A 17184-nucleotide genomic window follows, 5' to 3' on the forward strand; every position below is an offset into this window, starting at 1 on the left:
TTAAGCCGTCTATTGTTTTAATTATAGTTTATAATAACTGCATTATTATCCAAGTTACATTGATTTCATGTTTAAAATAAAATGTTAGTAGACCCTCAGGATTAGGCCAACCCGGCTGCCAGTAGAGAAATTGATTTGTGGGGCTTCTTCAAGTTGCGAATTATCATTTATTTGTTATATTATTCGGAATAACCATTATTTTTTTTATAGGTGAAACATGGCTACCTTGTTCTAATTTCGTAAAAAAAAAAAAGAGCTTTTTTTAAATATTACTACATATGCGGGACTCCTTCAAATGCGGGACCCTGTGTAGCCGCATCTGTCACACACCTCCTCAATTGAATATTAAATAGGCCTATGTATGTTAAATAAATAGTCATGGTCAGTTGTTATTATAAAGACATGACATATTATGAGAAGCCTGTTGCAAACAAGAATTTATAATTTTCTTCTGCTATTCTAACAAGGTCTGCATTCATCCAAAACAAAACCATTCACGTCTAACGCCATCTGGCCGAAGCAAAGTCAATGCATGGCAACACCAATCTCTCAGATCACGTATCTACGTTTAAATGGGGCTGGAAGGGGGTCAAACTTTCTTATGATAATTAATACTGAGAGTTGGAAAATTTTAAAAAGAGAAATTCTTTTGAAGGTTTCAATGAACAAAATATTCAAGTTTGACAGATTATGGCCTCGAAATTCACTGATAAACATGAAACTATGTTAAAATAGGCATTTATGGCACGAAAATGTCAAAAAAGGCATTTGTATCAAAAAAGTTTGAAAATGGGCAAAAAAGGCATTTATGGTATTTTGCCTGAACTTCCGGGCTCTAATCATTATTTTCTAATCATATAGGCCTACACTGAACTATATACAGTGATCTCTCACTGCATATGCCGGTGCAAAGGAACAAGAAAAAAAGTTGCATAAATAGGCATATAAATAAATTAAATTAGTGCTTCGAAAGCTTTTGCAAAAAAGTCGATTCTTTTTAATTATCCTCCACATCGATCTCTTCATCATTGTCACACAAACATTTCCAATTTAATGTTTTGTAGTGCTCCTAAATCAGTTATCAAACTTTCATTCAGTTGGTTTGAATGTAATTGATAACTGAAATCCCCAGAACCTGTGATGGGGCATAATTTATTGATACTGATAAGCCCCACTGGACAAGGTTATAATGAATACTAGAATCCTACCATGAAGTGTACAGAAAGCAAAAGAACCTCCATAGGGAACTTATTCTGATTGATAGCCAGTCAGTCATGAACAGGGATAGGTCTATAGTCCAAGGAAAAAAAGGAATACACTCTTTGGTACAAACTAATTCAATTTTTCACACATAAAAGCTTCTTCATTGATAATCTTTGTAGACACTTTTTTTCCTCCAAAAATGTTTTTTTTTAATCTAAACTTTCTGTGAGTCATAACTAAGAGATACGTCAGCAAATGAGTCTTTTATAAATGAAAAAGTTATACAAATGAAAGTCGTATAAATAGAAAAGAAATAGCATTTTTCTCTCTTTGGCTGGGCGAACAGAAAATTGTTTTATAACCAAGAGAAACATTTAAATGAAAGGATGTGTAAGTGTGAGACATCACTGTACAATTTTCGTACATGTATAATAACCAGGGCTGGGCAAATCTCAGGCACCAGGTTACAGAGGCTACTGAAAAAATTGGCATTGGCACCTAAAATTTTCTTAGTGTAGTTACTAAATTACAGGCGGAGAGCAGCACAAATGTTTGAAATTCATAGCAGCCTATCTGCCAACATGAAAGAGGGTCATTATGCCCTGAAAAAAGTCAAAAGAAGCATTATTTTGGACCTTTTTCTACGGGTAAAAATTCTTTTGGTGCCTAAAAATTTTTTCTGGCACCTAGATTTTTTCGCAATTTGTCCAGCCCTAATAATAATCATACTGAAGGGGTCAGCTGATCTAATATGTATATTAGATCACTTGCCCCCCTCCTTCACCCACACATTACCTACTTTCCAAGACTGAAGAGTCGGGATATACTTAGTAGGCCTATGTTTATATGGTAAAACCTCCTCTAACGGCCACCTCCGAACAATGGCCCACATTTTGTTGAAACCAAACGCATCTCATAGACTTGACATTACAAGAAACCTCTGAACAACAGCCACTTTAGACATGGAGTTGGGAAAAAATATGTATATCGCAATGAGAAAAAATAATGTTAAGCTGATTTTTAAAAAGGAGTTTTCCTGCTTCCCAAACTTTATGGGGGAAATATAGATTATGTATGTTTTCTCTTTCCCTGGGTTCACGTGCTAGATGGATATATTGAAGGCAATGGAGAAGAAAAAACTTGAGATATAGTATATAGAGCACAACAGACGACATCTGTTGAGCACTCGAATCACTAGAGGAATATGCAGGCTATCCAATTACTAGAAACCCTTTGTTTATTCAACACTCCCTACTCCATGGGATGGTTTTGTCCAAAAAATGATGCTCGCAAATAGAGGAATAGAAATGCCCAGAGCATTAATTTTTTTGAAAGGGATGTGTCAATCTTTTTTTTTAAAACAAGAATTTGTGTCAGCACCTACGTCTTCAGCTATCCAATTGGACTTAAGAATGCCTTGGAAAGAAGGTCTAGCTGAAGGTTCAGTAGAAACAAAGAACTATTTAGGGTTGCTGGTACACCGTCTTGGTCTGTATCAGTTTTTCTAGATTGTTGTGTTCTACCTGAGCACTTTGCAAGCCTGAATTTTAGGATGTCACAATAGTGCTATAGATTGATTAATCAATTATTATATTATAAAAATGTGTAATCATACATTTAAATATAATTGATTATATAACTATCGTAATCAGTTACAGAATGGATTGTCATTTTACGTGCTATATATGTAACTTGCAATTTTTTTTCAGAAATAAAACTACCACTCCCAATAACGGCCACCTCCCAATAGCTGCCATGTTTTCACGGTCTCATTAGCAGCCGTTGTTGGGAGGATGTATTGTATTTCATAACTAGGATTGCCTCCATTTTTATCAGTTACTGTTGTTGGCAATGATAAACCAAAAGTAATAGACCAAGTGCTCTAGGCACTCGATGTATTTTAAAATTTCTTGTGTTACAAGACAATAGAGCAGTGGTTCTCAAACGTTTGTCACCTGCAGTTTTCCAGACTAGTTTAAAATATATTTTCACTTATAAAATAACTATAAATGTGAGGTGAGAATATTCTCCTGGATGTAAAAATTAGAGAATTGAGAATATTCATTTTTCTTTTAAATAATGCATTTCTTTTTACTAATTTTGTTTATATTATGAAATATAAATCAGTTTTCATTGCCTGAAACATTTGAAACAAAGCAATTTTTTGACATATACACTCCCCAATGACAACTTTTAATTCAAGAATATTCTCTTGGTCATGATGAAAAGTTTTAAAAGTTTGGTGATGAAGATTTTAGAAACCTTATAAGATAAAAACCTTTAATTATTTTTAAGATAAGATAAATTTTCAGAAATAAGTTAAAAAAAAAATTAAACCAAAGCTGATTGATAAAGGAAGCTATTCTTATACACCCCAAAGAAGAATGTGCCAAAATGTGTGACCTACGTCGCAGAACAACCAGTGCTGTTGCAGAACAATCTGGAAGAATTTTAAGAATAGTGTAGAAAAACGCTATTATGTATATGAAAATTTTTACCGCAGAACATTTTTAGTCAGCTGAGGGCTCGTTGCAGAACATCGCAAAACATTCTGCTTTGGGGGTTATATAATTACCTTCACTCTTAAGAAGATACAGAACTGTTGTTTTCTTCAATGCACATACACTTAAATTCTGTGTGTGCATCACTCATATTTCTTTAGAAGTTGTGCAATTCAGCCATGTTGGTTTCATTTTCTTGCTTTCAAACCTTAAAATTGTGGGCTACAAACTTCAATATTCCTGTCTTCTTGACGGAAGAAAGACAGGGAAAATTCTCTCAAAGGACTACTATTATAAATTACTAGAGAATATTCTTATCAAAATAAGAATTATTCTCAAGTTATTTACAGAGATTATTTATCATAATATATGTTATTACAAATATTCTTGAGAATTTATAAATAACAGGAGAATATTCTCATTAAGAATTTATAAGAATATTTTCAAGTTATTTATAATAGTAGTACTTCCAGAGAATTTCCTAAAAATTGTTCTCAAGAATTTTGCATCTCTAAAAATAACCACTTCAGTGCATAAATAGGAACACAAATATCTGCAGCTCACTGCGACAAATGTTGGCGACGCCCCTAGAAGCCGCAATGCACACTATGAGAAACACAGCAGTAGAGTTCTGGTAAACTTATGGGTAGGGGAAAAAAGCCTTGGTAAACGTATTTATAGTCGGGACATAGGTTCTCAAAATGTGTGTCGCTGTGTGCTAGCAAATATTAATGTGTCCCTGTTCTTAGTGCATTCAAGTGGTTCTTTTACGGGTGCAGAATATCTACTGGACTATTCTAAGGAGCCGCAAATAAACTATGACTAGAGAAAGGGTTCCAAAAGTTTGTAAAACACAGAGTTAGAGTATTACTCCAATCAATTTCTGATCCAAAAATGATCAATGATCCTTTAATATTGTTGCAAATTCTATGGTAGACAATAAACAGCAGGAGTCTGTTCAGCTGAAATTTGGGTCTGGTAAATGGATTCTTCACAAAATTCCAGACGAACCCTTCACAAAATACAGATTAATGAAATCATAAATTAAACATTTCATTTCTTTAGTGATAAATTAGCTACATTATTTTGCTTCTCCCTTAAAAAATTACTTATTTATCACAAAATTAATGGCCCTTTTCAAACAGGACCATACAAAAAAAATCTGGACAGACCCCTGAACAATGTACACACCTTTACGCATTGACAAAGCACACGCCGGCCAGTTTGATATTTCAAACAAAGCTTGCATGTCACTTAGCTATACGACCCCAAAGAGCCTGTTCACACCAGAGGCGCAGACATGAAAACATTGGAGGGGCTGAAAATTTCTGGTCATCCCATATATACAGAACTCAAGCACGTACGCAGGTGGAGGAAGGTGCATTGCATCGTTTTTTTCAGAAATTATTGGGGGGCTCAAATGGCCTCAGCCCTTAGGTTCCGACAGACCAGTCACGACCCAGGCTCGGTCCCTCCAGGGATATAAGCCTTTTACCCTTGCGGGTTGGGTCGCGCTGGGGAGCGCCCTTAGGTTCCGGCACCTATGGTTCACATCAAAGGACTCAGGGGGCTCAGGGAAGGTGGTACACAGGCTATGCAATAAGACCCATAGAGTAAATCATAGTTTGTAAACAAACATAGTCAATGTTCCTAAAGCAGAATGTTTTGCGTCGTCCTACAACAATCCTTCGGCTGACTAGAAACGTTCTGCAGTAAAAATTTACATAATAGTGTTTGTGTTACATTTTTTTAAAATTCTTCCAGATCGTTCTGCAGTAGCACTGATTGTTCTGTGATGTACGTCACGGATTTCAACATATTCTGCTTTGGGGTCAATGTTTTAAAAAAGTTTTTATTTCAGACTAAAATTTCTCAAGTATTGTGTCACAGAAATTAGTGACATTGAATAGTTTAAAATAGATAAGAGATATTGAATGAAAAAAAGAAATTAATAACCTTTATTGAAGAATATTAGAAATTGTAACCTTTATTGAAGAATATTAGAAATTGTAACCTTTATTGAAGAATATTAGAAATTGTAACCTTTATTGAAGAATATTAGAAATTGTAACCTTTATTGAAGAATATTAGAAATTGTAACCTTTATTGAAGAATATTAGAAATTGTAACCTTTATAAAACAATAAACTTTATTGTCACAAAAAAAATTGACAATGAATGGTTCGCCATTACCGGCTACAGCTATCATTGACCATAATAAACTGAAAGTAATAGAACAAAAAGTTCTAGACACACCCAGTGTGTTACGAAGCTCTGGTAAATTTATGCTTGGAAGAAAAAACCTTGGTAAAAGTATTAGCAATTATACGGCTTGTTTATATAAGGTCAAGTAATTTATTAGTCAACTATTTTAACTTAATTATAAGTTGTCAAGCATTTCAAGTTTCTCCCTATGTTAAGTAACAAGCAATTTAGTTGAGTATATAACTAGAAATGATCATTAAATAATACGAGACACGTACCCACTGGCACATGTACATAGCGCCTACTTAATCGGAAAAATAGGCAATATATTCTATTCTACTCTTGTGAACTTAACCACTAAATTGTTCACTAACAACTTAACACACCGTTTACATGTTCTGAACTCAGTTAAAATTTAGTTAACTAATTTACTTACCCCATGTAAATGGGCTTCTAGAGTATTACTCTGATTTGTCTGATCCAAAAACTGTCAGTGGTTATTCAGTTTTGTTGTAAACTCAAGTTGCTAAACTAACAATTAAATTCAAAATACCTAAATCCATCAAAAGAGTAGTAAAAAAAAGAAAAATCCCATAACTAACACCGAAATAATAAATAACAAGTGTAGATCATAGTTTCCCAAAGTTTTGTTTCATCGCCTTCTTTTACAGAAATTTTTTCCTCTCATCGGCCAAATCAAGCAAACCCATATGATCCCATGTTATACCCCAAGCTTCTATCACCCCCAGACAGCGTTATTGCCCACTTTGGGAAATACTGGTGTAGATCATATTTTGTAAACTAAGTTGTTTTTTTTTAAAGTTTTAATACAGGCAAAGATTTCTTAACAAGTATTGCCAAATCACAGAAGTTAGTGACACTGAATAAAATATTGAAAATAGATAGAAATCGAATGAGAAAAAGAACTTCGTAAACTTTTTATTGTCACAAAAAAAAAAAAAAAAAAATTGACAAGTAATGCTAGTAAAGGCAAAAACATGTTCTAAAGCAATTTCGAAATCAACTAATTTCCGTAGATGAATAATATATATGGATGTATTAAATATATTTCAACCAAAAAAAAAACTATATCAGTGGATGCGACAAAGAAAAATGCGACGATCATGTGGAATGCACATAATTTCGTAAAGTGAAACCAGGAAAGTGACAGGCGATCGCATCGCGACAAGTACGGACTATAACCAAAGATGTCACGCAACCAACCCTTAGTGAATTGACAACGCGTTACAACATCAATCATAAAATCTGATATCATGTATAAATAAACATCCGAAAAGAGATACAGATCATCAATAGAGGCCCAACGGGGCGCACATTCCAAGCATAGGCCTATATTAGCTTACCTGTCTCTTGGGTCAATCCAAGTCGTTTTTTTGTTGATGTGATCAATAAAATAGATTTTGCCGTCAAAGTCTCGGCCAACATCCCAACCATTTGGCAATGGTATTTCTCCATTCCTTTTTCTCGGCATATTTTATTTTTGTTTTTATAACGTTCTGGCTGCGATGTTTGCGCGCTTTCGACAGCTACTATACTACACCAACAGACTCCATCTTGGAATACCTCATTATCATAGGAATTATACTTTGGATGACGTCATAGCTCAACCATCCGACTTCGTAAACTCGCTACTACTTTTTCAGCCAATCAAGATTAAACGCCGGTGGCTACAGCTTCTAGCACTAATAGCTAGCTGTATTCGAAAAAAAAGGAGGGATGGAATGTATATACACATAATCTTTGTCAAAGGCGCAGGTTTGTTCTAAAGATCAACGCATGAATCAAGCGATTAGCGCATCTGCTTGTAGGTTTCATTTAACTTATGCGCCGCACATATCACAAGTTTTCAGCAAAGGAATGCGATAGCATATTTCGCAAGCTGTCACTCTCCCGGGGTAAAGAAAAAAAAAATCGAACGTGTATTTCTCTTAAAGCTAAAAATATATTTCCAAAAAAATTAAAAAACTGTTGACACCGCTTATTAAAATCATGGATAATGTTATCATTTGGTTATTGTTATCATATTTTCACAGATTGGAACGGACATAATATAATAAATATAATATTATGAATGTCATAATATTATAAATAATATCATAACATTATTAAGATTATCATAACATGGGAAAAAATTAGTTTGCAGTAATCGGGACTTCGGATAATGTTATCAATTTTTTTCCGCCGAAATATTTTTGTCGCATTCTGAAGCTAAGGTTTATCCAAACGTATTTTTCCCCAGTAAGTTATCTTTATCAGGCCTGCAAGACTATGTATAATAATAATTATACAGGGCTTTAAGCAAGACTGTAGGAGGCTAAAAGGTGTTCTTTCCTCCCTCCCTTGTTGACAAACATTTCGGTACTTTGCAGGTGCATATCTATGGGGGGGACCCCTCCCCCCAGCGAAATGCGATAATTCATGAAATTTTCATAACTTCTATATGATGATATTGCATTCAATCAAATTGAAAATTGATTTGAAAATCATCTGTATCAACGTTTTTGATTAAATAACCAATTCAAGAAAACTTCTGCTAAAAAACGGGAAAAACCGGGACATTTTTTCAAAAACGGGATGTAGAAAAAAACCGAAAAAAAAAATCGGGATTATCCTGGAAAATACAGGACAAAGTGCAGGACGTACGCCCACCCTATTCACAGTGACTAATTTTTAACAATTTGTAAAATCACCCCTCCCAACAGGGAGCTCTAGATCCGCCCATGTTCCATGTTACTCCGTGATCGGTCCGTAGTATTCGCGTGGAGCTGCTTTTGCAATGGCCTTCCTATAGTGAAGGCAAATGTTTGACAGTAAATGAGAAACCCTTTACTTCAGTTCTTGATCAATGTCTTTCAGTTCATCAGATTCAAATTTCTTTTTTCCTAGAGGATTTCTCAAAGAATCTATGAAACTTATACTACTTATTATACATTAAAAATGTAGTACATGATACACATTAAACAGTTTCATTCTAATACCTCACAATGGCTGAATAAAAAAAATGCAATATTTTAGCTTAAAGAGAGGGAAGAAGTCTCGTTTTAGAATTAAAAAAAATAGAACGATTAAACATTTTTCAACCAATTATGTGAGAAAGAAATACAGAGTTCTCACGTTTCAGCAATATCCGTTTACCGTACGTCCCATTTAACCAAACGGGATATATGGTCACCGTACTTGCGAACTGAATTTTTCCAGATATAGTTATCATTCGGTTATTGTTATCTGAAACCACGAGCACAGATGTGATCACATTAATTGGCGTGGACTGTATTAAGCAAAAAAAAAAAAAAAATAGCAAGTCAGTGCTGAAAACGTCGCTATTTCTCCAATTTATTTTTAGTTCTTCGTGCGATACGATTTTTGATTGTCTTTGAACAAAACGGGACACATTTTCTAATAACTTCAATAGAATCAATCAATTTTATATAATAATGATGAATGTAAGTGTAGATCATAGTTTGCAAACTAAATGAATGTTTGAAAAATAAGTTTTATTACAAGCTACAATTTCTTGAAAAGAACAGCATTGCCAAGTCATAGAAATTAGTGACATTGAATAGAGGCGCTAACGTAAAGAAAACATTGAGGGGCTGAAATTTGCCAGTCGTCCCGTATATACGGGACTCGAATCTTTACACAAGAGCTGCATTGCATATTCATTAATTATTAGCCTCCCTCACAAAATTTATTGCGGGAGGGGGCTCAAACATTGTTTTGGTGCCGATGATTGAGTATATATGTAATTGTCAAAATAGATGGACATTGTTTTGGTGTTATTATATTAATTGGAACTAATATATATATATATATATATATATATATATATATTAGAATAACTCATATTTTTCAACTCGAAACTTTTGTTTTACATTAGAAATATCAACAGTTAATCAGTACCACAAGAAAAAAAATTTCAAAGTTTTTAACTCACTTTGGTTTATGAAAAAATTAACATAAATAAAATACAATAACTTAAATTTTTTTGGATTTATTAATATTTCATATTTTGTTCGTTTCAATTTATTCAGTTTTTGTATTTTATTGAGATAATTTTTAAACTAATTAAATATTTCAATTATACTGAGACAGCATTTTATTTTAATTAGAAATATTATATAAATATAGTGATGAGATAAATATTTAATTTGAAAAAAACAATTATTTTAATTGATTTCAGTTTTCCTGTAAATAAAAGAAAAATCCGTTGTGAGTTGTCCCCTTGTTCAACATTGAAGGAAAATATTTACTTATATTTCATGATTGATTTTGGAAGTAAAAAAATGGGTGAAAGATTTGACATTTCATTCCACTGGTAATATGATCTTGGGTGATGTATCATAATTAGAATACACGTCGTTTTTTTTCTTTTCATAGTTTTTGTCCGCTCCATGATTTGTATAAAATGTTAATTTATCTCTTCTTTCTTTTTTTTTGAGAAAGTCGATCGCATGTATTATTCAATTCAGAGTTGTCGTCCTGTTTCATTATCGAAATCGTTCATTCATTATTATGGATATCGGTAATTTGTAGAATCAAACAGCAAAGTTTGTGTGAGGTGAAAATTTTTATTTCCTCTTCCTCCGTAGTTTTTGTTGAAGTTAAAATGGAGTTCTGCTGTGGTGACCATCTGGCCCGTATTTTATGAGACATTCCCGTATTTCCTTGTAATTTAGGCCATCCCGATTTTTTTTTTCAATAAAAATATCTCGTTTTTTCAACGAAGCTTACTTGAATTTTTATCCTTTACCGACGGATCAAGATTCTTTTTTTCTTTTTTTTCTCTCAACTTGTAGACTGTACTAGGGTCTCAACTAACGTGGGGGGGGGGGGGGTTGTCTGGTTCCTTGGAACTGGACCAAAAAACCGGAGAGTTCGGCTAGGCTTTCTGATAATAAATATAAATATTAAATTTACATATTCTATATGCTTCAACTTTTTTTCATTCACTGCAGATTAACCGTGGCGTTTGCCGTTTTATCTCTCACCCGTCCCACCGATTGACAATTTTTTTAGTCGGGTATTTGGTATTGGCAATTTTCTTTTATTGACAATTTAAGAAACAATCAATTTCACCAACATTTGACATTTTTGGTGACAATTATCGATGTCTGTATTTTCCCCCATTCTGGCGTTCATTCATGTATTTTCCCGCATTTGGTGAGTAAATTTTCCACATGAGTCTCTATGAAATTTAGTTATCACATTCTAATTAAGAAGTTTGCAAATTTACTTGCTTTCGTTTTCAACAGATGGTGCCAATATATTGTGGTTGAAATATCTTAAAAGCTGCCTGTGGTTAGGGTTACCAATCGTCTTCCTTTTTGATGTCATTCCAAACATCCTCCCACGTTTCGGAAAATTTGCCTTTTTGTCCTCCTTTTCAGTTGTCTGGAATTATTTTTATTTTTTTCTGGGGGAAAATTTTTTTCCACTTTGAAACATATATTTCTTCATTGATATGAGGGTTTTTGTCTTTTTTCAGTTTTTGAATCTGTTAACCGTACTTATGGTGGAAAATGACGAATATGTGACATATACGATTTCAGTGACAATGACAATATAAGTCATAATTGGACGGCTTTTATATAAAAGGAACCAAGCTCCATTAAATCAAAACTGAGAAAAAGCTATTTAAAGTTATCTTCGATTCAGTAATCTCTTCGGTTTTTTAGCCGTCCAATTATCATAATTCGGCTGCTCATATTTCCTCGAGAAAAATGCCGGTAAATACAGGAAATATTCAATTATCGACAAAAAATGCAAAAATAAGCAAAGTTGAAAATTATTGATAAAATAATTTAAAAATAACTAATCACGTGAAATGAAGCACTGCTGCAAATCGCAGTGGATTGAAATGAATTCTACGACAAAACGTTTAACATTAATACAGTATGTGAGATAAATATTTATACTTTTTGTCATAATCATCATACTATTTATCAGTAGGGAAAATAATTTTAATCCTTGATTTCAATGAAGAATGGAAACTGAATTAGGTTCTGTGTTGAAAAAATAATAATAAATACATAAATATATACACACACACATACATATGGGGAAAGGGGTATTTTCAAAAAAAGTCGGAATATAGGTCCAAAATGACGTCAAAATGTGGGAATGTTCATGAAAATACGAATCATGATCTCAGAACCGCAACTTAGGAAAAACGGGGAGGGGGGGGGCGTATGGTGCTCCGGAGATGGGTAAGGAAGGGCTGATTTTACTGTTTTCTCATTCAATACTACCGAGAGAGAGGAGCCAAAATGGACATTGGTCCCGGCTGACAGAGTAAACTTTCGTTTCTAGTTGTGGCCCTGCAAATGATCACGATAACTTATGATTATCCCGTATTTCCCGGGACAGTCCCGTTTTTTTCTGTTTATTTCGCTGTCCTGACTTTTGTACCAAAATGTCTTGGTTTTCCATGCATTTCCAACGAAGCTAACTAGATATTTTATTCTTCAAATCAACGATTGAAATTATCTTTCCCAGTTAGAAATTACATTACGATGATTACGACTACAAACAAGTATATTGATCTCACACATATGTTTTTTTTAATTCACTGCAATTTGAAATGGAGCTTCATTTCCCGCGATTGGTGGTTTCTCTGTGAGTGTAGTATGAGTTGGCGACTTTTCTTACTTTTAGAATCATTTTTGGCGATAATTGGCAATGTCCCTATTTTTCTGTATTTCGAAGCACAATTTCCCGTATTTTCCTCGGACAAATATGGTCAGCCTACGTGTGACTCAAATTTTGACAGTGCAGTATTTTTAATGGTCTCGATTTTTTATATTGTTGATTCGGTTTTTTCTCTTTAATTGCAAGAAGTTGACTTTGATTTAAAGATTATACTGAAATTGTGGATAGATGATGACAATTCTCAACACTTTATTATGGTAATTAAAGTGAAAATATTGATCTCACATATTTGTCACACGTTCAAAATTTTTTTCATGAAGTAGCTGCAGATTTGCATTAACCTTTCATTTACCATCGAACTAGAGTGACAATACGTTTCGCATGTCCCGGGGTATTTTCTGGGGTATATCCAATACCTTCCAGAGCAGAAGGTATCTGCTCTAGAAGGTATTGGTATATCTCGCATGTCTCCGTATTTTCACCTAATTTTGGCCATCCCAACTTTTTGTAAAGATGTCCTGTTTTCACGTATTCTTAACAAAGCCTAGTTATTCTTTATTGAAATCAAGGATTGAAATTATTTTTAACTCATCATAATCATGGTAAATAATTTGATAATTATGATATAATTACAAATGTAAATAATAATATTCATTCCACCTATATGTCATGTTTTTAAACACTTTATTTCTTCGAATTCACTTTAATTCACGGAAATTTGTAGTAGTGTTTCATTTCCCGCCACTGGCGATTTTTCAGTGATTTTAGCAATAGTTGGCAACTTTTCTTACCTTTAGCATCATTTTTGGCTATAATCACCGATGTCTGTTATTTTGCTCGAGGAAGTATGGTTAGCCTATGTGAAACGCCTTTTTCTAATTATTTTAGTGGTAATTGCCAATTTTTTGCGAGAGTTGGTGAAGGTTCGTATTTTTCAGTATTTTGCATAACAATTTTCAGTTATTTACCTGGACGAAGTATTGACTCGAAGAAATTTGGTCACAATCCCAAAACTTTATAAATGTATGCAATGTTTGGATATCATAGCCTATAGTTAGGCTGACATTTGCTTGAAAAAATACGAGAATTTTGTGTTATATATACGGAAAAATACAGGAAATTGCCAATTGTAGCAAAAAACAATGCCGTAAGTGCGAAAAACGGCTAATTATGACTACGTGACTATACGTCCTATATTTTCTGGGACATTCCCTATTTTCACGTAATTTTGACCATCTGCACGTTTTTGTAAAAACATACGTCCCGGACTTAAAAAATCGGGATGGTCAAAATCAGAAAGATATGGTATTGTCACTGAAAATACAGGTTATGTGGTCACTTGCTCTATACGGGGTGATTACATAATTCCCCTTGCCGCATTTTATTGGTGAACCATTTATCTACTATGGACAACTTTCAAACTTATTATTGACAAATGAAATTGTCGGAACTGTAGTCCCTAGAAAAATAGTTTCAGTTAAGTATCTTCACAGTCCTTGGACTAACAGAGACATCATTCACCGAAAGAGGAAAATCCGTCGTGCCGCCTCCAAATATAAATCCAACAAATCCATTGCACCAGGGGCAGCTCTAGCTCACTTGCCGCCCGAGTGCAAAACCTCACGCGCCGCTTCTGAAGACATACCTGAAAGGGCTTTAGCCAAAGTGACTCTGAGATAAAAACCCGATCTTTCATCTGTCCGAAGCCGTACACCATTATTCATTGTATGTTTTGATTGGCAACTTAGATTTCGCTCAAGTAAATAACGTTTACGAATGAACACTCTCAACAAAAAGACATTTGGCTATTTTTATTATGAAACAATAACAAAGGAATGGGTCAGCTCCCTATGAATGAATAAATGATAGCAGGGCCCAGCTTCGTTATTATTGTCAACGTGATGCAGCTGAAATGCATTTGGATTAAATCAGAAAAAAAAAATGAAAGCAATTTTTAGTGAATCAATAAATGATAATTTATTGCACTGGGGCTAGCCCCATAGTCTCAGTCTTGCCACGTTCGATGTTTGTGAACAACCCCGTGCAACGGTTTAAAAAAATAAATGTGATTAAAAAAAAATTAAATTTTATTAAAATTAAATTAAATTTTATTAAAATTAAATATTAATTTAAGATCTTCAAGAAACGAAGATGGTAGGAAGGAAAAAAAATTCGACTGGGTATAGAGGGAATCGAACCCACAACATTTGTAATATGTATCCCCTAACGACTGTATCGCGGATGTCGGTTCTTGGTGAAATCAAGCATTAAAAGTTACCAGGAACTTATGTTGGTGCCAACCTACAGTCGCCAGAAAAACGCGCGTTCTGACAATGTTCAACATGTCCAACACTGCAGCGAGCCGCATCTTATAAGATTACTCATGACCTTCTAAATTTCGATACGTCCAGTATTCTGACGTACTTCCTACGCTTCCCCACTTAACCATCCCAAAAAATTAAAACCAATTTTTCCTCGACAGACTGTTTTAAATAGTTTCTTCCCTAATACCATAGTTGAATGGAACAAACTCCCCTCCACCATAGGCGTACGCAGAATTTTCTCAAGGGGGGTGGGAGGGGTTTCGTTTTTTCCTGCAATATAACACTATAATCTCGACTTGAGTGGGGAAGGTTAGAACCCCAAAACCCCCTTTGCGTACGCGAATGCCCTGCACTATTGTTGACTCCCTCATGATCTCTTGTCAAATGTTACTAAATATCTATGTGTAAATCTACTACTACTACTAAACCATACATGTACCTCGTTCATATTCCTCTGCGGAACCTCTAACGAATTGGTACATGCGGGAATGTGTGTGTACGTGTAGTGAAACCTGACGTAAAGTTTGTTTCTGTGTAATGCTTGTTATGTATAGTGCTGCCATCTGCCACCAGTTTTTATAAATACGAGTGAAGTGTAATGATTGAATAATTAACCGTTGTAGGCCTGTTGCTCTCTGTGGCGAGACTTTTTAATGGGGAGATCGGCTCGCATTTGCGCCTCGAAGTTGGGAACCACAGGAAACCAACTTCAGCCGACCACCACTATGGCGACGGTGGGGTTCGAACCCGGATCCTCGCGATGCGAGTCCGTCATTATGACCACTCGACCACCACAGCGGGTGTGTGAATCTACTGCGTCCTCTTGTATAGGCTTTTGAAAAGGCCAACAATAATGCATGAAATAAATAAACAAATCATTGTTTCTAGAGGCATACTTCCAATTAGAAAATTATCCAAATAACGTGTAGAACTCAGATACGTCATTCATATTGCAATGGGTTGTATAGTTATTAAAACAAAAAAACTAACTTTTTATACGGACAGCCTGCTCTCAAAAACCTAATTATAAAGTTGTTACCCTGTCTCTTCTGAGGCCAACAAAAACACTTTACGTTTTTCAAGTGCAATATTCGCAGAGATATTAGAATTCGAAAATTGGGAAAGGGCAACAATAAATAAGGGAAAGACGTTAGTTTTTGATGTTCTTCATTCATGTTGAAAAATGTTTTTAATCATAACCAGTGGTTCTCAAACTTTTTGAAGAGCTGCCCCCTTTTGACAAGAATTATATTGGTGACCCTCCCCGCTTTCCTCAACTGCGAATACCAAAAAGAAACCATCAATACCGAAAATCAAAATTTAATCAATGGAGCTGCACCGATACTATTCATTTATGTGCATAATCGACTCTGCACTTTTCGAATTTTTTGAAAAACTGACATTCTGAGAGAGAGATCGAGATACGTCAGAGCTCGTATTTGCATGTGTATAGTATATACAGCGGATAGATCAACCTGTGTTTGATCACCAATGAAAGTTTAATGATTGTAGGATTTCCTATCATCAAAATCTGCAACTATGCATGATTTCGTCAAACATGATAATTAAAATTTTACAGGACTGTTTGTTCATGTAAAATCATTCATGAAAAAAAAGAATGATTTTATTTTTCATTTACCGCTTTTTAAGATTTTAAATTTTAATTGAGAGATTTCTGTTTCCAGACGTCCTTTCAGTTTCAAATTTATTAGTCATGTACTTCACTTTTGACCAGTGAGTGCGTACGTGAATAATAAGTTGTTAAGGTGTGTTTAAAGTTTGACATGCATTAATAAACGTGGAATTTTTTCGTTGACCTCAGGAGAGACAGGGTAATAACTTTTTAATTTTGTTTTTGATAGGGTTACAAGACATCCACTTTTTTTGTCTCATTTCAAGCGTCCTTCTACGTTTCGAAAATTTTCTTTTTTGTTTTCCTTTTCTGGTTTCCAGAATTATTCCTATTTTTTTCAGGAAATTTTTTTTCCCCACTTTGAAACATATATCTCTCATTGATATGAGTGTTTTTGTGGTTTTTCCCTCACCCCCACACGCATTGAAGAATATCGTCAATAATAATTCGTCGAAATTCTCTGAATTTTTTCTGTTTTTCTTTTAGTGATTGTGTTCTTTATAGTTGGGAAAGAGAGTTGTAGTGGCCGGTTTCATTGGTCAGAATAGTGGCACCGTCTGATGTGAAAGTTGGGAAAAGTGCGTTACTGAGGTTGCGGCGATTAAAAACTGAAAAGATAAGGAATCGTAATCGATTCAAAAAGAAAAGCT

General features: G+C 34.4%; 1 protein-coding gene across 1 annotated transcript in view; it reads right to left on the minus strand.

Moving 5' to 3' along the window:
- Positions 1-7501, minus strand: part of kibra (WW and C2 domain containing protein kibra) — an 81078-nt gene extending 73577 nt beyond the window's left edge. Inside the window, exon 1 of the mRNA XM_089239918.1 lies at positions 7273-7501. Coding sequence (XP_089096044.1) covers positions 7273-7400 — 128 coding nt within the window. The 5' untranslated portion in view covers positions 7401-7501. The remainder of the gene's footprint in view (positions 1-7272) is intronic.
- Between the last annotated feature and the right edge of the window lie 9683 nt (positions 7502-17184).

Source organism: Pholcus phalangioides, unplaced genomic scaffold, assembly GCF_987345545.1.
Source record: "Pholcus phalangioides strain wild (caught in Gottingen) unplaced genomic scaffold, Ppha-v1.0 ptg000011l_1, whole genome shotgun sequence".
In the NCBI taxonomy this organism is placed as follows: domain Eukaryota; kingdom Metazoa; phylum Arthropoda; class Arachnida; order Araneae; family Pholcidae; genus Pholcus; species Pholcus phalangioides.